The sequence below is a fragment of the Falco naumanni genome, chromosome 5 (genome assembly GCF_017639655.2).
Source record: "Falco naumanni isolate bFalNau1 chromosome 5, bFalNau1.pat, whole genome shotgun sequence".
Lineage (NCBI taxonomy): Eukaryota > Metazoa > Chordata > Aves > Falconiformes > Falconidae > Falco > Falco naumanni.
The window spans coordinates 37787873-37811701 of record NC_054058.1 but is presented as its reverse complement, the minus strand read 5'-3'; the positions used below and the strand labels follow the sequence as shown (position 1 = coordinate 37811701).

The 23829-nt window shown below is 44.5% G+C and overlaps 1 protein-coding gene across 1 annotated transcript in view; it reads right to left on the bottom strand.

Annotated features, from left to right (window-relative positions):
• Nucleotides 1–23829, bottom strand: part of GRIN2B (glutamate ionotropic receptor NMDA type subunit 2B) — a 204391-nt gene that overhangs the window by 152973 nt on the left and 27589 nt on the right. Inside the window, exon 2 of the mRNA XM_040595092.1 lies at nt 14332–14760. Coding sequence (XP_040451026.1) covers nt 14332–14742 — 411 coding nt within the window. The 5' untranslated portion in view covers nt 14743–14760. The remainder of the gene's footprint in view (nt 1–14331; nt 14761–23829) is intronic.

Here is a 23829-nt window from a genome sequence, read left to right as displayed (position 1 = left end):
TAATCAGAGACTTAAAACAAAAGAGAGGGAGGCCACATGACTTTGGGGAGTCTGTCACATGACCAAAAACAGCAGAAAGAGAAGGCTGGCTCATTCATCCCCTGTCCAGTTCCTCCCTATCTCCTTCCACCTCAGCAGTGCTGTCTCCGGCAGGCATGCGTGTACTCCAAAACTTTGTCAGTCACATCATAAATTATTTTGGTGCTCAAACTGCAACTGCAGGAGATTAGCCCATAGAACCAAGGAGAATTTGCTGCTCAGAGACATGTCGAAAGTTTGCTGTGCACTTCCCTACCCTGCATTCATTTAATAACACCTCTCAGATTTTCACATCTCTCCTCTTCCCAGGGGTTCAGCCCTTTCAGCACACCCCCTCCTCTAGAACAATGGATATTTCATTATTTTCACCTTCAGGCTGGCTCCCTCTTAGCCCACCCAAGGCACCTGCTGGTTAGAGCATGCCCTGATTTCCTTCAGTGCCATCTGAGGAACCCAAACCACTATAACTGGCTGTAGCCTTGCCACAAGTCTAGCCCATAAGGCTAGACAGAAAGATCAGCCAGCCCAAAAGCAGAAAGAAGTGGGGCAGAAAACAGAGAAAACCAAGGTGCAATTCACATTTTAAGTGCAATTTTTAAGACTCTGCATTGAAAATATAGTTAAAGTCATATGCCCTCCTCTTCCACAGAGGATACTAACGGAATAATCCAATTACTGCTACTGTCATCAGGCTAATTTCTTTTCTCAAGAGGTCTGGTTTTGTATAGAATATTAAAATCTCCAAGCCTTGCACCATGTTCTCCTTCAAAAGCTAAGGATAGGAGTACACAACACTGAGCAAGTGCCTGTTCATGACTATGTCTCATTTGCTGCTGCAATCCAAGCCACCGTGGTGCAGTAGCGTGAGTCACAGAGCGCACACATGTGTGCTGAACACAAGCGTGAATCAAATGTCCAACCTCAAGAGACAGCACCACTTGCATTACATGCTTGTCTATGCGAATCACAGAGCAGGACTGCACTGGGGTGAATCAGAGTGAGTCACTGTGGAAGCATGTGGCAGGGAGGGCGAGCACCCTACAAGCATGCTTGGGATGCACTGTGCATGGGTCACTTGTGCGGAAATCACAGCTCCTGAGACAATTCTGATGCAGGGCTTTGCTTACCTTCTGTGTACATTTTTAGCTTGTTTTCTATAGGAAATAAGATTTCTGCAAACCTGGTGTGTGTTTGTGCATGTGTCAGTCAGGCTTCCCAGTAACTCTTGAACTGGCTGGCCAGTTCCTACCTGGTTTGACAAAGGGGCAGAGGAGTCAAGGAGAATTAAATCCTTACAGTGCTGTGCAACATACAGCCTGCAACCGCATGTGGTCCTGCATCCTTTGTCTGGCCCCACAGCAGTGCACATGATTCACCCACTCAACTCAAAGGCTCACTAGGCAATCAAATAAACTTCATCCTGACCTGGCAGCATGCCTGCAGTGGGCAGCCCCTATACCCAGAACCCCTGGGGCACCACAGTACATTGCTCTTTTGCCCAGCCAGCAGGTATAAAAGACACAGTGGAAACTGGGAGAAAAGTAACAGAAGACCTGGGGGAATGAGATTATTGTAGGGAGGAGGTGTAGACAGCTCTTGAAAAAATGAAACTGATATGGGCACACCCACTTAATTTGGACTGGACATCAATTGAAACAGGGCAGTAGGTGGAGAAATTAGATCCTTTTAATGCCCCTGGTCCTCACCATTGGGGGAAGGATGAGTTGAGCTCTTCTGAAGTCTCTTTACCCAGCTCAAGTTCTCTCCTCTGTGGACTCTCTGGTGTCTACTAAGGGCTGAGCTCACATTAGTCTTAGTATATAATTGCATTAAAGAGTCAATTAACCATGGGATGTGAATCCACTGAAAACAGGATTCATTCATTTGGGAGCTGACAAAATTACTTGTTCCATTGCCTTTCCACTCACTCTGTCTTCTCAACAAGCTGTTCCAATGTCAGGTCATAAAATTGACTTTCAAGCTTGCCAAATGCTGGGGGGTGGGGTGGGGGGGGTGGGGGTGGCGGGGTGTGGGGTGTGGGGAAGGTGGTGTGAAAAAGCCTTTCATGTGGATTTGCAAAAGCAATGAGCAACTCTGGATGTCCATTCAGAGACACAACCTGAAAGGCCCAACTTTCAGAAGATGGAGATGCCCACTATTTTTTCACATTTGGGACGCCTTAACCTGTCTCATGCTGGATGTCAAAAAAAAAAAAAAAAAGGCACCTATAATCACTGTTCGCACTCAAAACGCTTTAACCTACTTCTTCGATTGCCATCGCTTCCTGGGAAGTGGGCAGAGCCCATTCAGATACCAGGTGTCTTGCGCCTGGCAGCTTGGCACTCCACTCTACCAGCCCCGATGCCACCTGTTCCCAACCCTCCCACCACCCACCCAGCCCTGCCATGCCGAGGAACAGGCTGAGCCTGGCCCACAGCCCAGGCCAAGAAGGAGCCCAAATGGAACCACACAGCTTGGAGACACAGAAGGCAGACACTTCTGAGAGATGCTCTCTCCATACACCATTATCTGAAAAATGTGCCATTATTCAACAAGAGTCTCTCTCTCCACCTCCCAAGCGACTGCCTCCTTTGTTAAGAGTACATTGACCCCTCATTTTTATCTACAGTACCTTCAGACGAGGATTGTCCTCCTTATGTTTCTCCTCAGCTCACTAGGTGGTGGTTTATGGTTTTATTTTTAACAGTCTTTAGTAGATAACTAAAAGGTATCAGTAACCATCGGCTCAGTGTGTCCCCTGAAGGAAAGTACATACTCCCTTCTCTCAACCTCCTTCCATGCTACACCAGCAACAGGAGGTTCCCTACTCCCCACAAGCCTTTGTGAACTGGAAGCAGTGACAACACTGTAATTCTAATGGGGAGAGTCTCAGAAAGAGGTGGCCATCCCTTTCAGAGGGAAAATTCATTTATTTCAAGAGGGTGAGAGCTACATGCATCCATGTGCAAGAAAGAACATTTCTGGTGATAGTAATTTTACCTTGCACTCAGCCCCATGCAGGGTGGGTGACCTCTATGATTTGGTAGGCTTTAATGGAAGTTAAGACAATAAAACCCTCCTGGATCTCTGACCTTTGATAAATGTGAAGAGCTCATTAATGCAGCACACCAAATATTGAAGCTTCGGATCAAGTAGGTTTGTGTTGGAGGCAGCCCCCATCAGCTGGCAGCCATAAACCCTCACCGCACACCACCTCACAGGCAGCTCTGCCCCAGCTGAGGTGATGCCACACAGTTGCCCCTGGCCAGGTCCTCATCCCTTAGCCCAGGGGGAGTAACCAGCAACACAAGGCTGTCACAAACCTTTCCCAAGCTTCACCTCTCCTTACCCACTCATCCGTGATGTGGTATAGACAATGCTAGACTGCATGTTCAGCTGCAGTGAGAGGATCACCAGCTCGTCAAGCTGGTGATGTGGAGATCGGTATTAACTGAGTAATTAAATCATTTCTGTAATTACTCTCACACAGCTATAAATAATGTAAGCCCACACGTTCTCTCTGGAAGCCACAATAATGAGAGAAGAGAGGGTGAGGGATGCAAATGAAAAAGAAGAAATAATAATAAAAACACTTAACATTTGTACAGCACACTGCATTTTGAAAGGACAGTGCAAACAACAATTAAGAAATGGGTAGAGTGACAGGAGAGGGTGAGAGGAAGGGAAGCAAGAGAAGGGAGAGGAGGAGAAGGGTGACAGGTGTGGAGCAGGATTTGAGACTCAGGAAGGCTGGCAGCTGGGTGGACATGCTGCACAGCCCCACGGCAGGGCTACACCATGTGGCTCTTCAACCCACACCTTTGTACTGCTGCAGCAAGCGAGGACGGGAGGGTAAGGACACAGCTCTGCTTCTGCAGAAAGCAAGCAGCAAAGCAAGCACCCAAGCAGGAGCTGGGACAAAGCACTGCACTGCACGAGCACACACCTGAAGCAGCCAGCAGCTCCATCACAGAGCATCTTCCTAATGATTCCCATCTGGCCCCTCCAGCGCAGAAGCTTGGCAGTGACTACACTGGCCCCAAACCAGGCAGCTAGAGAGGCTGCAGGGGGCCTTCCCCCTCCCCACCAGGCCTGGGGCCCCGGCACAGGGTGTGCTGGTAAGGGGAGGCACAGATGAGCCAGCCCCAGGCATGCTTTGGGAGACCCACTGGCCTTCCCCCGGGAGAAGCACTGATGCCAGTGTCCTCATCCCCCTCAAGGAACCATTTCTGATTCCCTTTGTGGCTCGGTGCAGAGCAGGGAGGGAATATTTCTGTCCGGGTGGAGGGGGAGGCAGTGCTCACAGATGAAGCTGCCCAGTACCACTGCCCTGTGCCCTGCCACAGCCCAGGCCTGCTCTCCTTACCCCATTTCCACCTGACAGGTTTCCCCTCCTGTTTCACGCCCCACATCCTGTTTGCTCAGCAGTTCTGCCACCCCCTGATCCCCAGCTCTTGCTCCCATAGCAAGCCAAGCAGCATCACCTGTGCAGGCATGTCTCCTCCTCTTTCCTCTCTGCTTTTTCCTATCCCATCCCCTGCTTCCCACCTTTTCCCAGCTCCCCACCCATGTCCTTGTTTCAGCATCTCTTCCAGATGCTCTGCCTCTGCATTGCTCCTCATCACAGCCTGCATACCCTGCCCACCACCTCACCCACGTGCCAGCCCAGAGCCCCTGCTGCACAGTGCATTTCTCCTGCCTAGACCCAGCCAGGACCCCAGAGGAGAACTGCAGCCCCAGCATGGCCTGTGCAGCCCCCAGGTCTAGCTGCAGTTCTGAAGCACAGTTTGCAAGACAAGATCTTTTCAAGATGCATAGCAAACAGCTAAAAAGAGTCTGCTGCACATACGCAGTTTCTCATGCTCGTAACAATGCCAGCCTTGGGGCAGCCTATGCAGTGGTAGCATAAGTACATTTCTAGTTGAAAGTCCCCCCCTGAAAGACACCCCTCCAGGCCTGCGCCTTTGTTCTGAGGACCTGTGGTGGTCAGGCAGAACCTTTGGAGGAAAACATGTCAGTACTTGCAACATGGGTAAATCACATATCTTCCCATGCCCCATTTTCAGAGAGCTGATTTATTTTCCAAATAAATAACGAAATAAATCAATCAGCTTGAGGCATACACCTGGCATAGGAAACTTTGCTCAAACAGTCATAGTCTGGCAAAGTTACAGGAAACCCCCAAGAGGATCTTATAATGGGGAACGCTGGGCAAGCTTACAATAGACAGCACTATCAGCCCTGCATACAATAAGCTCTCCTGCATGCCGCAGCTATTCAGCCACCTCTAATGGGGGTTACAGCTTCTCCTCCTGGAGTCCACATTCTTATATGAAACATTGTATTTACTTCAGCTAGACAAATCCATTAATTGCTCCCTAGCAATTAGGTAGCCTTTGCCTTTTGTACAGCTCAAAGCACTTTACAAAAGCATTGTTATGGTCTCCTCGCAAAGGGCAAATTGCTGTAGACAGAAGTTGAGTAACTGTCTTAAAGTTATGCTTTATACCAAGCTTCAGTGAGAACTCGGGTCTGCTAGACCTGCTTGATTCTGCTGGCACCCTTTAGATCAGTCCTCCTGACTGTGTCTGCCTGCCTTTTTTGCTTTTTTCCTGCCTGCCGTTAGACTATCCATGCTCTTCGTTCCTTCTTCCCACCTTCCTCTGAAATGTACATTTATTATTATTATCAGGCACTTCATAGATACACAGCTAGAAGCTACTGCCAAAGCACACAAGAAAAATTGCCTTGACAGAGCCTTTAGGGTATTTTTTTTCAGTCACTCTCAGAACTTACTCCTTTTTCTCTCCTTCTCCCTGCCCTCCCCCCCCAATCCTAGATTCCAAAGACGTTTTCCTGTCTGTCTCTCATCTTGTTCATCTTCTTTCTCCTCCGCTTTAGCTATATAACATTCTCCAGCATTTAGTTCAGTCCTGCTTGAAAACACCTGAAGCAACACGGTTTCTGTGCTCTTCCCTAAGGAGACCAGAGCACATCCTAATAAAATTCAGTGTCTGAACTTTTTTCTTGATACACATATAGATCATTTAATATTATCATTTAACATATCATAATATATAATTTAATATCTTTTCTCAACTTTATCCTGTCGCTCCGACTTATACTTCTGGCAGCTACACCAGACATTATTTTCTCTAATCTTAGTCTACCTCCATTCACTGCATATATAAATCATATCCTGACTCACTGTTCAGCCAATTTACAATACGCACATATAGCTGTTTCAGTCTTTCTTCATACATCAGTTCCTCCAGACCCTTAACAGAGTCACAGGCGACAATTTTATCTTTTTCTGTACCTTGTTTTTTTCCAGCCTGTGTATATGCAATTCCCTTAACTTCCTTCACAATCCACCCTCTCCAAACTTGGTTAATAAGGCAAATAAAAGGCAAAGAGAATAAGAGATTCCCTGGAAAGGATTGTTTCTCTCTGTCCCATGGTTACTGGGGGATGACATGCGGATCTAAAGCAGAAGCATCAGGCAATTTCACACTCCATGTTTTCAATTTCGTTTTGAGGCCGGTTTAGGGTAGGGACAAATTTGAGTGTAATTAATTTAGATTTTGTGAGACAAGTAACCGCTTGGGGTTGTAATAAAGGACTGCCTGCTCCAAAATGAAAAAAACTAATCTCCTTGTCCAGCTGGGGATGGCACAAATTGATTTAATACTTTTGTGTTGAGTTTTTGTTTTGAAGAAAAGGGTTGTAATAATGATTATAAATAACTGTGGGTCAGATCTCATCAAACTCCCAGATTTTCTTTAAATAAGTGCTCACAGATTTGGAGATCTACCCAAACATCATCACTATAAAAATCAAGGTTAGAAAGCTAGCAAGGAAGACCTTTTCCACAAAAGCCCTGTCACTTGCCAGGTGCAAGCTGGGTGGAAATCAACCTTTTCCCCACAGATATTTCAATATTTCTATTTCTAGGCAAACAATGGCAACACTGCATTTGAACATTAGTAGGAAAGAGGCTAATTCAGCTTCTCTTTCCCTCAGGTAAGTTGCAGCGGTTACATTTGGAGCTAGGCAAGGAAAGGTCTTCTGTCACTCAAAAAAAACCCATCACTATAACAACAGAAGAAAACAAACACTCAGTACTCCTGGAAGAAGAATTCTATGACCCAAAATAAAGCAGCTTATAAATAGCTACAAGAGGCTGATGTAAAGGAACCAGACTTCAGTATTGCTTGGCATTTGTTGTCTGGGACAACTTTTTCCGAGGGAGTGCACCCGTGCCTCCGTGTAGTTGTCTTCTCCTTCAGCATCCTACCCCTGCCCCAGCACTGCCGCCGCCCGAAAGCACCTTGGCAGGGCATGAGCCTCACCAGAGTCCCTCCAGGTTTTCTTCTTCACAACTCTGTGACACTCAAGCTCAGATGGTTCCTTCAGGCTTCAGGTATCCAAGGCATTGCACTTCCAAGGCTTAGGGCAGATATGAAGTGCATCAGTAGAAATTATTAGGGGGGGGGAAAAGCTATGGGGATATTTCAGGGAAAGTTATGTTTATATAACATTATATATATATATACACACACATATATTATATATATATTTAAGATTTTTTTAATTTAAAATTCTGTAAGATTTAAAAAAAAAAATCTTGCTGGCCTTTTTTTTTTTAAGTGACACCCTCCATCCCCACCCCCCAAAAAAATAATTACCAAACTCATGGTTTTTTCTTGTGACTCTTGAAAACTATACCCAAAAAAACCTGAAGGCCTTGAAATGGAGTTCCTCCCAAGCAAATGGGAGATAAAGTAGAGGGAAACTTGGAAAATTAAAAAAAGCAGACTGTTTAAATAGGATATTTAGTAAAAGAAACAATACATTTCTTTGAAAAGTCTTTTTTTTTCATTGAAATAATATTGGCAAGAGTACTTGAGGGTCTTGTTTAGAAAATGAGAGTTAACATTGAAGGATTTAATGGCCCTAGGGAGAGGTTAAAGCTCTTAAAAGTTCATTTCCAGGGTTCCTAATATCTAAGGGATTTTAAGTGCTGTAATTCATTTGTAAAGTAATAAAAATTGTTCTAGGGAAATTCTCAGATGCTAATTAAACTCCACAGAAATACACTACCTATATTCCCTTTCATTATATGAAAAAATGTAATTTTGTATGGATGGATTATACACAGATGTAAACATAAATTACAGAACCACCTGGCCTGTTATTACATGTGTATGCTCAAGGGAAAACCAACACTGGCATACCATACCAGCTTTTATTGTTTATAGCTCTGTGACCTACCTTTCTTCTCCCTCTCCAACTTTTTCAGCAGGCTCATAGTTTGAGGACACACAATATTTAGTTCATTATTTGTGAACTACACAGAGCTTTCATTTGGCAGCAAGAGGAAACAGAGTACCAAAAGCAGAAGTAGTGTATTAATCATGTCCTAAATAAAATTATTAAAAGCTTGAAAGGAAACCACTGGTTATTTAATTTTATTTTTTAAGATTAAACTCATCTTTGCCACTCACTAGATTAGTCTAAGAAATATTTAAACTATTGCTATAATCAAATAGAGTTTCAGAGAAACAAAAATACTTTGTGAAATTACATGAACTGCATATAATTTTCCTTTGGAAGGAAAAAAGGGTTAGAAATCTTCTATCAACATTGAACCATACTCTTTCAATGTCTGCAGATCAAAATATGTCTTTTATCTCCCCCCCTTTCCAAGCAGCATTTTGTTCAGAATTTATTTCACTCCTGTTCATATAATCCATTCAAAGTGAACTTTTTATTTTGGTTTGGTTTCCACCCCCACCACCCCCCCCGAATTTCCTTCACACAGGCCTCTAAAATTTGCAGATGTCATCTTTAATGGAAATGAAACAGATTTACATCCAAAAAATGAGGTTTGCATTCACCACGCATCCCTATTATTTAACCTTTGGAAACCTGAGAGTGAAAGTGCTTTGCTTTTAATTACAGATGTTCTGCTTTTAGCAGCACTGTCCCAGTGTCTTTGACTCTGTCCTGGTTTCAGTGCATATCTAGGTGCTCAGCTTATCCAACTAGTTTTGGCTTCCCTGTACCTGCAGCATCACTTTGCTACACTCTGACCAGAAGCTTGTTTTCTTCCCTGGTGCTTTACACCTGTAGCCCAAATTTGGACTTGATCCCCTCCAAAATACCAAAGAGTATTATTGCTGCAGCAGCATTACCCAGGCATGAAGTGATCACAGCAACCTTCAGCATTGAAAGGAAGAGAGCCAATGTTTTGGAAATCTTGACAATAAAAATAATAATAATAATAAAAAAATTTAAAAAAGGGGGGGACAAGGATTTATGAAGTCGGGATGGAAAGTCAGAGAAAAAAATTCAGCTTTGGTGTGAATGGTGGGGAAAAAAAACAAGGTAGTAGAAAGAGTAGCAGAAAAGTCAGCTTTATGCTGTGTGAGAAAAGGAAGAATCTGTCCTAGAACAGATCACAGATTTTAGATTTCAAGTTTTTATTTCGGATATTACTACGGGCACAGCCCAATTTAACAGATCTTCTTTCCTACCCATTTATTTCCAACAGTATAGCTACCCTGCACAAGCAAGCCCTGGAAAAAATAGCAAGGGATGCAGAGAGAAAGGAGAATGATCTTCAGCTGGGAAAACATAATCATCCTGTTCTTCCAGTATTTTTCCTGGGTGCTGCCTGTGCACCATTATGCTACTATAAAGCTGCACAGTACATGAAGCTTTGGCAAAATAATGTCACTGTGGAGAACTAGCAAGGGACAGTTCCACCAAAAGTGATGGTCACCAGCTGTGCTATAAGAGAACCCAAGGTATTTTCTGCTCTTACCTTCTCTGCTTTCATTATCCCCAAGTTGACTTTTTCTGTTATTTTAAAAAGTTAAGTAGTCTATCATTACAAAACGGACCAGTCAGCCAAATGGTGAGGTCGTTTTTTAGGCAAGAAGCTAAATCTTTTCCAACACTGTAAGTGTCCTAAATCTGAATAACAATTTGCTGTTCTCTTAAGTTGCCTATAAATGTACATTGTTATTGTTATTTCCTTTTCTGTGACTGCTCCTTTACCTTATAGTTTTGGGCAAAAGTGATTTTAGGTAATATTGAAAATATAATGAAGAAAAGCCCAGCCCATTTCCAGTCTCAGGTCTGCAAACACAAGATACTGGCTTGTGTGCTTATCTGAACTGGAGCTTGGTTTGCAGCCTTGAATGTTTCCTTCCACCATCAGTCTCCTAAACAGAGAATCCTCATCTGTCAGCTATTTCCACACCATTATAGGATTGAATTTCTGCTTTCAAAACAACTGAGGAGAAAGGAGAAATTATTTTAAATGCTGGAATGGGAGCAGATGTGTTCACCAGACACAAGTGTATTGCAGTCCTCTGGACAAAGCAAACTAATGCTTAAGATCAGGCAACACAAAGCTATAAATGTCATTGCAGCAACTTCAGGCAAAGTGAAGAGACCAGAGAGCTTCCACAAGCAAAGTTCTTGGATCACAAGAACCTAACATTGGTGGTGATGCACATTTCTCTCCTTTCCATATCACCAATTCTAGATTAATTACAGATCATCAGCGATCTGTGCTGATCCCTTTCGCGTCAGAGGTCCAGATGAGATGACGCTATCCTCCTAGTTCCTTTGCAAGGTGTCAGCACCAAGACAAGAACCAGGAACTTCCTTGCAGGGCTGAAGCAGCGCAATCACTCTTCTACCCTGCCCTACAGCTGCAGGGCTTGGACCCCTCAGCCATCACTCCCAGGCCACCCAGCCCCACCAAAACAACTGCGGCAGTTCATGCTGTTTGGCATCACTGCTGGCATGTTCATCTGAGACTGAAGGGACTGAACTGGCTATTACAAGACTCTTCTTCGGCAAAGTGGTCTCTCCAGAGCTGGAGTGAGGCACATCATGTGTCTATGCTTCATTTTCCTGGAACTAAACCCAGATTGCAGTGTGCCACAGATCATCTAGTTATTTTCTTCTGACGCCAAATTAGGCAGAGATTAAATGTAACACTGTGTAACAGCTAAACAGGTGGGATTAGAGACGTAAGCACCCAGGAGAGAAGCAGCAAAAACATATGCAAATACCTATATACTTATTTTTCAGAAGAGAAAGGCAAAACACAGGGAAAACAAGTAGATATATACATTATCTACAAAACCTAGTCAAATGCAATATTAAAGAGCATGAATTTTAACAAAACAATCAGCAGTGCCAGATGTTACACTTTCAGGAACATACCTCCACCTGCTGTGTTATACATAGGGCAGGATTCACAGCATTTAACTTGAGGCATCATGAGGAATCTGGGGTACAGCCTTCTTCAGTAATCAGTGCGGAGGCATAGGCCTACCCCATGAGCATGTCACTGCACCGTGAGGTGGGTGGGGTGAGCTGTCCTCCAGTGGTGCCTCCTTCCCCACTGACTGTAATGATACCTAGACCTCCAGCTGGTAGGTAGCAAACTTCCAAATGCATGTGAACTGAGATGAAGTCAGCCTATAATGCATATTATACAATATTTCTGTCTATATATACAAGAAAAAAAAAATCAGGTTTGAAATCCTCTCTTCTTTTCTTTCCTTTTTTTTTTTTTTTTTTTGCCTGCCCTTTCATGTCTCAATTTACCAGCTTCACAGTGTATTACAAAACCCTTTTTACACATAGACACAAATTTCCTCCCAGACACACTTATTAAGCCCTCATTGAAGGTGAAACAGAATTTCACATGCTACTCCAGGGAGGGTGGTTTGACTGAGGAGTTTTTCGCATTAACCTCCAGAGAAGAGGGACTTATCTGTCACACCAAGGCATTAGTGGTTTGTAGCATTCTTTAGGTATTATTGGTGCTACTGATCACAAATGCACATGGAGCATAACGAAGCTATAAGTGCAGGTCTGAACCTGTGAAATGCTGAGCAAGTTCAATCACAGCTGACTGCTGTGGGTGTTGAGGGGATGCTGAAAGAAGTGATCCATGCATGCTTGCAGGATCAAACTCCAGCCACACAAGTCATCTGCAAAGAAATTACTAAGAGTCACTAAAAGCAAAGCGTCTGTCAAAGCCCTCAGTGGAAAATAAATCGTTTGAGGACTTAGAAGGCTGACTTCAGTATTTTTAGTAGAATATCAATGTATTTACTCTCTACCATATTTTAATTCAATTCATCAAATAAATATTATCCATTAAAGATTATACACCTGTGAATCAGAAGCTGTAAAGGTCAGCCTTTCCAATTAATGTTTAAAAAGAAATCTTGCCCTTTCCTAAAACTGCAGATCTGTGTATGTAACCTGCTTCTCTTGTCTGCAAAACTACAAAAAAAGGGAGCTTGATAAAACATGAGTCTTCATTCATAAGGCTTCTGCCTCTGAGATCCCCATGGGCTGCCTGCCCGCCAGAACACTCTTCAGAAGCAAGCCAGTGGGGTATACAGGGCAGTTGTGGGAGATGCTGCCTTCCCAAGGTAGAAAGAAAAATTTGCAAAGTTCAATAAGCCAGATCTCTCTTTGAATTATGGCACCGTAAACCTGGTTTAATCCTGCCAAAAGCAATGGGGCTGTGCTGGATTTACACTGCGGGAGTCTGAAATCAGAATTTGGCCTGCCATGTTCAAAGTCACAAGGACCTTTTCCCAGTGCTTAGGAGATCTGGCATCAGTTACACTTACACTTGTTCAAAGAGGATGTAAAATGTCACCGTAAGTGTGAAATGCAGCACTCAAGCAATGAGGGCTTCAGAGTTCTTCTGCACAGACATCAATAACTATGCAATGCAGCAGGCAGGAGAGCATCAAGATGCAACGTTGTTGCCTGACTGTCCTCCAAGACAGAAAAGCTTTACTGTCAGTGGCATGGGGCAAAATGACATGACTTTAGCACTTGTGCAACTCTTGAAGGAAAGGGGGAAAAAAAAGGCCTGTGGGTATTTTATTCCATGACTACTGCAGTCCAAAGGCTGATATGAGACAATAACACCGCATATTAACTGTATGTTATTTGGCAACTGAACAGTTGGTCAGAGTGAGAAAATAATTTGTGAGTAATTTATTCCCATCTACTCACCTACAATAACCTGCACTGGATTATTTATTTACAAGGTAAATAAAACAGAAAGTGCCTGGGTCTCTCAGCTCACTAAACCATTTTCTGAGGAAAAGCTGCCACGGTGGCCAGTTTAGTTCTTCCCTGTCATTCAATTAGACCCTATTCTGCCCGGTTAAATGTCTCAGATTCAGTTAAAAGTGACCTGTAAAAGAAAAAGGCTGTTGGCTTGTGTCCCTGTTTATTTCTTTGTGATGCACAAAGTGTGGTCAAGAGGGTCTTCTCAATAAAGGGCTTGGCCCAGACTCTGGCACCGAGCCTGCAGGGAAAAGGACAGCCCACTCCTCTCAGATATTCCCACTGGCCCACAGCAGCCCAGAGGCCACTGTTAGCCACACCATCTGGCCAAATGCACATTCAGGTGTGAATTGCTGTGTGCCTTGTTTCTCCCAGAGGGGGAGACTTGTATCAGATCCAGCTGCACCCCGTAGAGGCTCCCCTAAGCTGAGAGTTTCAGCTGGCCAAAGATGCTGCTCCCTCTACATCTTGCCCTGTTCAAAACAGTAGCAGGAAGGCTTGTTTGTATAGTAATTCCCCAGAACAGTGGCTGGGGCCTGGGAAAACTGTGAAATGTCAGCGATACGAAGGAATAAAATAGCGCAGGAGGGCGGGGGTAGAAATACTTGGCTGGACTAGTTCAGACTGGTTAGTTGCTTTAGCTAACACCTATTTAACTTCAAGAGCTAATGAACACTTCTGAGAGAGGATGGCTTTATTAAAGATTCAATTACTTTCCAATTAAGATGTAAGAGTCATATTAAACGTCCCTGAAAATCCCACAATGTCCTCCAGCTGCATTCAGGAAAAACCCAAGCTAGCATCCTTGACAATTCCAAGGTAAAGCACAGGCAAAAATAAAACCTTTAAAAAAAAGCACAATTATCAGGGGTCTTTACCCTTCCTAAGGAACAAGAAAAGGGCTGATTCTTTCGCAGCTCTCTTCTACCGGCTCCTTTCCCTCCTTGGTTTTTCTCTGTTGCAGATAATTCCACATGATTAATAGGCTCTTCTCAGTGGTGCTACACACAGTTAGCTCTTTTAATCTTTCTTTGAATCTCAGACTCTCTAATCCCCCAACTCTTCAGCCCCATGAGACTACACCTGAGGATCACAGAATAAGATACTACTTTCTGTTTTAAGTTTCAATCTGCGGGTCTGCGATAGAAGGAAGCTCAAATTTACCTTATCTGCCATGATCATAGAGGAGCCTCCATGGATGCCCAGGATGGGAGTGAGGGTCTGGGCAGAGATGAAGTCCAGGATCTGGGCAATGGCTTCCTGGTCGGTGTCATCAGCAAATACCACCCCTTGAATCTTCCGATCTGACATGAGGTCACAGATGCGGGTGATGATGCTTTTGGGATCTGTTTCATTCATGGCCACCAGCTCTACCCGAGGCACCACTGATAGGTGGTGGAAGTCATCTTTCTCGTGGGCATCTTTGATGGCCACTTCGTCTGAGGTCCCCACCAGGATGACTGCAATGCCAATGCTCGGGTGGCTTTTCTGGGCATGGGCCCCACTCCCTGTTGTCGCAAGGACTGCCAGCACCAGCCAAAACCTTGGAGAGTAGCACTCCACCCTGGGCCTCATCTTTGGCACTTACACTCCCTGAGTGAGGAAGAAGGAAAAGAAAAAGAAAAGAAAAAAAAAAAAAAAAAAGAAGAAGAAAGGGGAGAAAGTAAGAGAAAGTGATTAATTGACAAGTCAATCATACACTCAGCCTACAAGGCAGATCCATTGATCTTCTTCAGCCACTAGCCCTCCACCCACCAGTCCCTCTTGCCTGATACCCAACCCTTTGGCTACATTCAGGGCTCTGTTAAAGTCGAGGTGGGGCTAGACCAGTCCAGCCTCTACTTCAGAGTTTGGAGTCACTTCAGAGAACAGCTGTCAGCAGAAGATGGGATCATGTCATCTCTCAAGTCCCATGTCACTCTGAGACCCAAGTCAAAAGTGATAGAGAATTGTCCTTTGATGGCTGATTGGCTGTCTTTGTGAAACTAATCGCTTATGTCAAGTCTATGTCTAAGTGCTCACCCTCAACACAAAGGAATTACTGGTGCTTGTGATCAGTTTGGCCTTCTGCTAGAGGCATAGGCAGGGACGCTGAAGGGACCAGGCAGATAAGGGTTCCCTTTTACTTTCTCAGCATGGTTCCCCCAGGACAAATGGGCAAGGTCATTGGATGGCCATGTATGCTTCCTACCACCAGGACACACACAGCTCCAGTCTGTAGTACAGTCAGCCATATGCCTTTCACCTATACAAGGTTCATTTCTTTTTAAAAAGCCAGGAACACAAAATTTCCTGGCAGTTATGGCCAAAACTGGATCAGTGCAGTGTGGGGAAGACAATCCCTCCAAGCCCATATAACAAATCCTTTTGCCCAGAAGCAGGAAGACCCACAAAGCTTACAAAGACTCACCCTCAGCTACTACAGCCAGGGATGTTACAGCAATCTTTTCCCTGACCACGTCCACTTTATTTTGTAATCATAACAGTAGAAATGGAAAAACCCAATGAGGTCATCTCTCCAGCCCCTGCCTGAGCAGGACTGTTCCCTGCAGGATTGTTCCTAGCTCTTTCTTTATTCTATCTCTTTTTAATAATAGCTCACATTTCCATAGCACTTTTCATCCTCAAAGCACTTTACAAACACTAAAAAATTAATTCTTTCAGCACCTATGCAGTGTAAATATCAGACATCCCCCCAGTCTGGAGACAACAACAGAGCAGCATCCACCCACCCTCCCACCACCCCTGTGGGAGGCAGCACTGCTCAGTGTGCCCACCCAGGGCCATGCTGCTGTCCCAAGGAGATTTCAGGCATTTAAAATTAAAGAAGGCTCTTCCTCAGCACAAAAGGTCCTGCTCAGCTATTCATGCCCATAACTCTGTTCTTCAACAGCCAGGCATGCTTGCAATAAATACACCAGCCCTGCGATTGTTGGCACTACACCTCTGGCCTTGGGAGTCCAGGAATGAGACCCTTCAACACTGTTTACTGCTACACATGCCTCTATCAAATGAACAGAAAGCCACAGCAGCAGGGAGAAAGCTAGCAAGACTTTGGGGAAGCTGGAAGTCCACAGAACAGTCCTACCTGGAACCAGCCACCCACAGGGAAAGGGCACAGGAGGCCTGATCTTGCCCGGTCCAGGAGAACACGTAGGCTCAGCACTTGCTCCCTATTGTCATGCTAAAGCAGAGAGAACGTATCCTGCATTGATATTACTGGATAAATAAGCAGATAATAAAATAGATAATAAATATGCACAGGAGGAACCAAATCCGCTTAGAAGGCTGAAAGGGACCACAAGTGTGAAATACCAATCGATTCTAAATTCTCTGACAGACTCACTTTCTGAGAGATGCTCACAAGGAGAACCAAGAGACTTTGAGAGTTTGGCAAAATGAACAGCTAACTTCATTCCGGCAGGACTGTTATCTTCCAATTACGAGTCACTAAATTAGATTCCTTAACAGTGAAATGCAGTCCCTACTCCTGCAATGCTTTATTAACTTTAATGCACTCTATACGCTCTCTGTCTCTCATTCTCTTGCTCACTCACTTTAATGCTGTATTTGTTCTCTTTAAAATATGTCTCCTGCGATCCCTCTGCATAGAGTCACAGAGTATATTATGCTTGGTTAACCTGGGAGAAGTCTGTGTTTGGGCATAAAGGCAGACACCTGCCATGATCACCTGCATACCTCCTGCATCACTGCTATTTGAGCCCTGGGTTGGAAGGCTCCACAAAGTATTCCTGGTGGGAAAGGGGCTGGGAAAAACCTGCACTCTGCTCCCTGGGCATCACAGCTAGCCATGACAGCTGTCTGCCTTCACGCCCAAACACAGACTTCTCCCACAGGGAAAAACGCCAGCCAAGAAACCCATTCCTTTCTCTTCACCTGCATCAAAGCCATTTACCTCTGTGCAGCAGAAAAGAGCCCAGATCCTGAAGAGCACAGAGGTGCCAGTCTGCTGGGGCATGGGATGTGCCCCCCCAGGCAGGTTTCTCCATTCAAAACAAGATGACTGAGTTCCCTGTACAGTGCCAAATCCTCAGGCTTTGGACAGATATGCAGGGAGCAGCCAGGGCTAGGAATATGCTAATGTGAAGTAGAGGTTGTCAGTGCCTCCACAGTCAACCTGGTATCTTCAATTTGGATCCTCGGCCATAAGACCCCTCTGGATCAAGCAGAGCAATGCCTAGGTAGCCTCTATTGTGCCACCTGAGACAGGTCTCCCTCCATCTCTCACTCACATCCAACACTTCTGTCATGCTCACAATGTTCTTCAGGTGCTCCATAGGCAGTCTGCATGCCAGAGAGCAGTGTGCTTCTGAGGGAATAACAGGTACCATGCCCAAGTTGGGCTCCCTCATCGGATGGGACCCAGGGGTGCAATAAGGCAGGGGAATGCCAATAAATCACACCCAACTCAGGGCTGAGTGGTGGTGGCCACCATTCAGTTCCCACAAGGCAGCAGCAGATTCACGGTGCAGAGCTGAACTGCTCAAAGACCACAACAGGGGTATTCATGGCGTTACAATCCCTTCCCTACCCTCCTTGGGGCTAACTTATGTTCACAACCAGTAACCACTATCCACCTCTCTGTCCACATGCAAATGCTGGCTGTTGGAGAAAGGGACAAACATCCTCACACCGACCCCATCTCTCTGATCTGGCTCACTACAAGCCCCTCTTGAATGTCTGCTAGTACAGGAGAGGCAGGGGTGAACCAGCACAGACTTATTACCAGAAGAAGGTGACCCCAGAGCTATTGTGATAATGTGTTACTGCATACACAGCAGCAAGTTTTATCCATTACTTTCTACACTGTTCAAATGCAAAAGTTTAAGGCACCCAATCAAGGAAGCACTGGAGGCAGCATGCAGAGCTTCTCGAGTGGTGTTCCTGTTTCCAGTGAGGAAGAGAAACTGAGAAATTCACAAATACCTGACAAGGCTGCAGTTGTAAAACAGGGCATTTGCCCTTAGCTGTTTCAAGGAACTTTAATTTTGCTAGAGTATAAATTTACCAATCAAGAACAATTTTTAAAACATGCCAGTATATTTTATTACAAAGTATTTGCAACACAGTGTTTGGAATCTTTTCTGTGATTTTGTCACTCTGAAACAATTTAGCAAATCCCAAACTCCAGTCTGGTAAGTTAAATCCTTTACACATTACTCCACTTTATTACATTGTCCCTTACTCCCTGTAAAATAGTATATGACAAGGCCATTAGACAAAGTGGTTTTACAGACATATCTGTATTTAGGTATAAACACGCCTGTAAAACCATTATACCTCTATAATCTCATTTTACTCACCAATAAAACATATCCACCATTGTAGAGGAATGCAGCATCTAGTTAGTGCTGCAGAGCAATGTTACACAATCACTGTTAAAATGGGAAGGGAAAGCTAACTTCTCTGACTGGAAATGCAAGAGGAATGCAGGTAGTCAGACAGTAATTATTCAGATTGGAATTTATCCAAGACCAAAGGTTAGATCGCTTAAAAATATCATGAGAACCTTATTTGACACTGCATTTTTATGTGGATCAGACCTAAGTTAAGTATTAATAGAAAATTATTAGGCTACACAGGCAAAATACAGCTCAGCATTTGGAGATATTTCTGGACAATATTTCAAAATACAGAAAGTACACAAATAGGTCACTGTGCATTCAACCAGGCTAACTGTAAATAAAGTACTACTCAGGCAGTGTACAGCAAAGCTAGGCAATCTTCAGGTCAGAGAAGAAACCAAGGCAGAACGCAGGCTGGTCCCAGGAGTTTGAGGGCAGTTCTGTCGCATGCTGGTGCTGGTACCTCCTTCTGCTGCAATTGTGCCAGCTGTGTAGCCTTGCACAATAGTCCCTCGGGAGGGTATTTGCAGGCCCCTAAAACCCTATCTCCAAGCTCAAGACAGCAAGAGGAAAGGAAGTCCTGTAACATTGCAGTCCCAGACAAAAAGCTGTCTCGAAGGCAGCTTTCCTAATTAGGAGGAATACAATACTTGGGACGGGAGGCTGAGCGGTGTGCACCAGTCACCAGCAAAAAAAAATGCAGGGGCATAGACACTGTACTGGAGAAAGAACAGCATCACCTACCTCCAGCCTCCACCTCTTGTACTTCCCTGGAGGACCATGGGGAAGTTCATATCCTAGTACTTCTTGGCCTCGGCTCACTGGGAGCTTTGATGGGGTCCCAGCACTGGTTAGAGGAGTTCAAGCCACAGAATCTGAATTCAACAGCTAATTTTGCATCTGCACCAACTGCAGTGCTAATTCCCAGCCCTACTCTCATCCCTGATCACTAGCCCAATTCCAAGACTCACCACCACCCTCAGTCCCACTACTACCTAGAGGCAAATGTCCTGCTGGCCCCACTATTAGCCATCAGCATTACTGTACTGTTCGGTATTTGCTCATCTTTGACAATATCTTAATTCACACTGGCTTCATATCTCAGACAGTTTGAGCAGTATCGGCAATGAATCAAAAGGCAATCCTTGTGTTTCAGGCCCTAGTTGGGAGCAGGAAGAAATCCATCTCACCTGTGAGATACTCTACAAAGCTGGAAGGTGCTTTGTGCCTGGTTTCCAGCACTCCACCAGGGAAGAGCAAGTGCACTAGAAGAAGCTATAGGGAAGTTAACATTGCACTAAATGTGATACTGGGCTGTCTGGCAAAGAAATACCAGACCAAAGAAGAACACTATTTCTTTGTTTACCAGCTGCAGAAGACTGGTGCATATTTAGTCTTTTTGTCTACTGCCTCCCTTACAGGTAAACTGCAGGAGCTAAGAAGACCCATGGCAAAGAAAGGGGCAGGACTGATTGCAGCCTCATAAACTGTTACTCCTAATAGCTGGGGCTTACTATAAATGACACCATGATTTACACCTAAGTTTCTCCAGCTCCCTGATTTTTGGCAGCCAAATTTCAGCTTAGAACAGCCTCCCATTCTCAAGGTTACTGCCATCTCCCCAGTCCAGACACACTGCCTATTGCATACCTCTGAAGAAGCATTCCTCACATTCTAATGCTGCTTTAACCATTGCCCTACCACACCTTCAGCCCAGGCTGTTTGTATGCTGACAAGTCTTGTGTTGCTGTTCCCCACATTACTCCTTACCAGCTAGGTGACCTGAGTGCCCATTAATCTTCTTCTGGCTCACAGCCCTGTTGTTCCAGGAATTTTGTAAACAGAGACAAAGAAGAGGGGGATGGATCTGGGGCACGATGGATGTGGCTTGGAAGTGGCTGCACACTTCAGGTGCTGATAAACAGAAGAAATGATGCTGCAGGAAAATCTCCGTACATTTAAAGAAGGAAGACAGCAGAGACTAGAGACAATGGGAAATGCCATACACAGTGATGGATGCAAAAACAACCCAGCACCTGGACCAAAATGGTTCATTATGGTGACCCTGAGTAAACAACCCACAAGAGCATTTCAGTAGTTTTAGATGAAAGCTGGTGCAGTTCAGTTTATTTTAACTACCTTTGAACATCACTTATATTATCATTCTCATATATAAATGTTGCTATATAGTGGTAAAAACATCTCCCGGAGGCCTTTTGGGCAGGTCTTCTTTCTGCTCTTCACAACCACTCCCTCCCCAACATGTACCTTTGTCCATGCCTGTAATAACCCACAGACTCATTTCTACCTAACTTACAAAGTTATTCTTCTTTTCCCTTATTTCTCCCAAGTCAATCTTTTTCTTTTGAAGAATACATTACACACCCCCAACCAAAGCTTTCCAAGCCCTCGGAGCTCCCTCATTACCTTGCTGTTAGCTTTCATTCCATGGACACTGGGTGGAAAGCAGCACATATGTTTACTTCTATTCCCAATTTTTTTTCCCAAGCTTTTCTTTCTTTATTAAGCCAGGTACAAACTCCTCCCTGATTTGGGTAGCATCAGATTCATCCTATATATCATATATTCAATTCCTGCCCATCTCCAACAGCTATTTTGCCTCTGTCTATCCAACAGGTGTATTCAAGGAAAAGGTGAGAAAGTGCTTCCCTTTTTTCTGCCCCATGCAAAGCAGAAGAGTAATTCTCTGCCTACACTTAAGGCAGTACAAAGAATGCTTTGATCACCAATTAGACCCATATCATTCCCAACAGATGAAGAACTATGTCTCATTATTGTAAGCTTGCCCAAGGGTAAGTTCCCAGTGTCCTTCCCACTTCCTCCCACCCACATATTTTACATAATATGGGTGATAGCTGACACAGCCACAGCCTGCAAGCTTCTGTTGAGACCAACGCCAAGTGATTCATAGAAATTACAAATTAAAATCCTCTACTTAATACTCTTGCCCTTCCCCCAGTCACTTCAGGATTGCTGTCTACAGCATATGCCTTAACACACTACCTGCTCTGAAATGACTCAAACAATTAGATTAACACTGCTAGGAGATGGCTTCAAGGCTCACATTTAGAAACATTTCCCTAAACTCAACCTAAATCTTCCCTTTGCTCAGCTATCCTGTTACTTTAATATCTTCTTGATTCAGCCTAAACAATTTCTCCCTCTCGACTCACTATTTCTACCCTGAAAATGCTTGTAGATGGTTATCTGATCACCCCTTGGGACTTCCCTCTGCTCCAGCAGAAGTTCAGCTGTGTTCATCCTTTCTTGTAAATTGAGTCCTTTTGGGTCCTCATCAGGATGAGCAAGGGAGGATGAAGGTAATGGCTGGGCGAGGGAGAGCAGGACTGAGTCTCACCTGCTTTACCCAGGCTGGCACACACATGCAGAACTGCGGGAGTCAGTGTCACACACACAAAAGCCATTAAGTGAGACAGCAGGTCAGTCTGGCATTGCTCAGTGCCAACTTCTAAATGCCAGGGCATAGAGGCTTGGCACGGCCATCACTCTCTGCAAGACTGGCTTGCAGAGCCAGGCTGGAGCCACCATTCCCCTGCCAGTGCCCCACGCCCCCGCAGCATCCCACTTGGACAAGTTTAGAGGGATGAGACAGGCCCTGCCTGCCAGAGACTGAAATATCCTCACCACCTGGAGGGTTCAGTTGGCACAGCTGTCAAATGCATGCTCCATTTGAAACAAGGGTTTCAAATCTTACGAGACGTGCACCGTTTCCCAGTTCTGACTGTTGTCTGCCCCATCTCAGAACCAGGTCCAGGCTCAGAGTGAGATCATCCAAAGCAAGGGACATGTCACTGTGTACACGGGGCCCCTCCAAAGGGATTTCAGCATGGATGAAAGTAGCTTTGCCTCCTGAGGTACAAGACTAGGTTTAAACAGGCAGCAGAACACTGCACCAGAGTAACACTGGTTTTGCCAATTAAATCAAACTGGAACAATTTGGTAATTCATGTGGCAATCCCTTCTTTCCTTTAATTCTTCACTTCCAGTTTTGATTTCCAAGCAGAAACCAACACATTAATAACATGAGGACATTAAAGACTGATTTTCAAAAGCTAGGAATTTAAACACTACTGATTCATTAATATCCACGAAAAACACACATTTAACTTCACTTGGAGAAGCACATCCTTGTCATTTCTCATTATTTGTTGTATTAATTTGAGGGTTTCTATTCAACTTCAATCAAGCCTGCATTTTGTGCATTGGCAGATTGTTATATTGAATCTCAAAATTTAAAAACTGAAGAGAATTTTCACTTCCAGTGGTGGAAGGACTTACTCATTCCCCAGACTCTCTCATGCACCTCACTCAGTTCATTCCCTGAATTGTTTCCTTAAAGGGAAAACACAGAGCAGGCAGATGTAGACTGCACTGTCTCCTGAAGGCAGCTGCTAAATGCCATGCCAGTGCTGGAATCCCATGGGTTACTCAAAGTCTCACATCAAGAGAAAGTCTTAAGTTCTTTGGATGCCAGATGTAAACACTGTAAAAGCCAAATCACAAGGTTTCTTAAAACATACCGTAAGTGGGAAAGAAAATATTGTTTTTCTTTTTTTAGGCAGAAATTGAGTGAACCCTTCTTTCACAATGCTGAGTATCTCAGTAAGGGCATCTGAACCAGTGAGACAGCCTCAGACTGCACCTGCACTTAGGATACAGTCATCCAGTTTGCCGCCAGTCTCCTCAGACATAAGTATGACATGGGATAAATCTTTCAAACATAAACCTGCCCATCCCTTAGGAAAGATCTTTATGGGTGCATGTTTCAGTCTTGCAACCCATGCAGCAAGGGCAAGCTAGGAGAAACTATTTGTACCGCCTCTGCTCCTTGTGGCACTGTTACAGCAAACCCTAAAGCAGAGCTCACCAGACCTGATCAGGCTCTCATAATGGTGTTACAGACAGCAGAAACGGCAGAGAAGGTGGCTCAGTGACGGAAACACCACGATGTAAGGTGTACAAAGAAGCTGCTAAGTGGAGGCAGCAGGGTAGAGAGAGAGATGAATCCTGCGAGTTGGTCCAGGGCAAAGCCACAATGCTATAGACACTGATGTGCAATGTTTCACAAACTGCCAGTATCCCCAATGAGCATCATGACCTCTTGATTTCCACCGGTATGCAACATTTTGGAAAATGGGGTTTAGTCACCAAGGGAACCCATGAAAATGCCAGCCTTCCTTGTGAAATGAGACAGGGAATTAATCTGGAAGTGAAAGGTAAAAAGATGTGGGTTTAGCATGGTCAAGAAGGCATG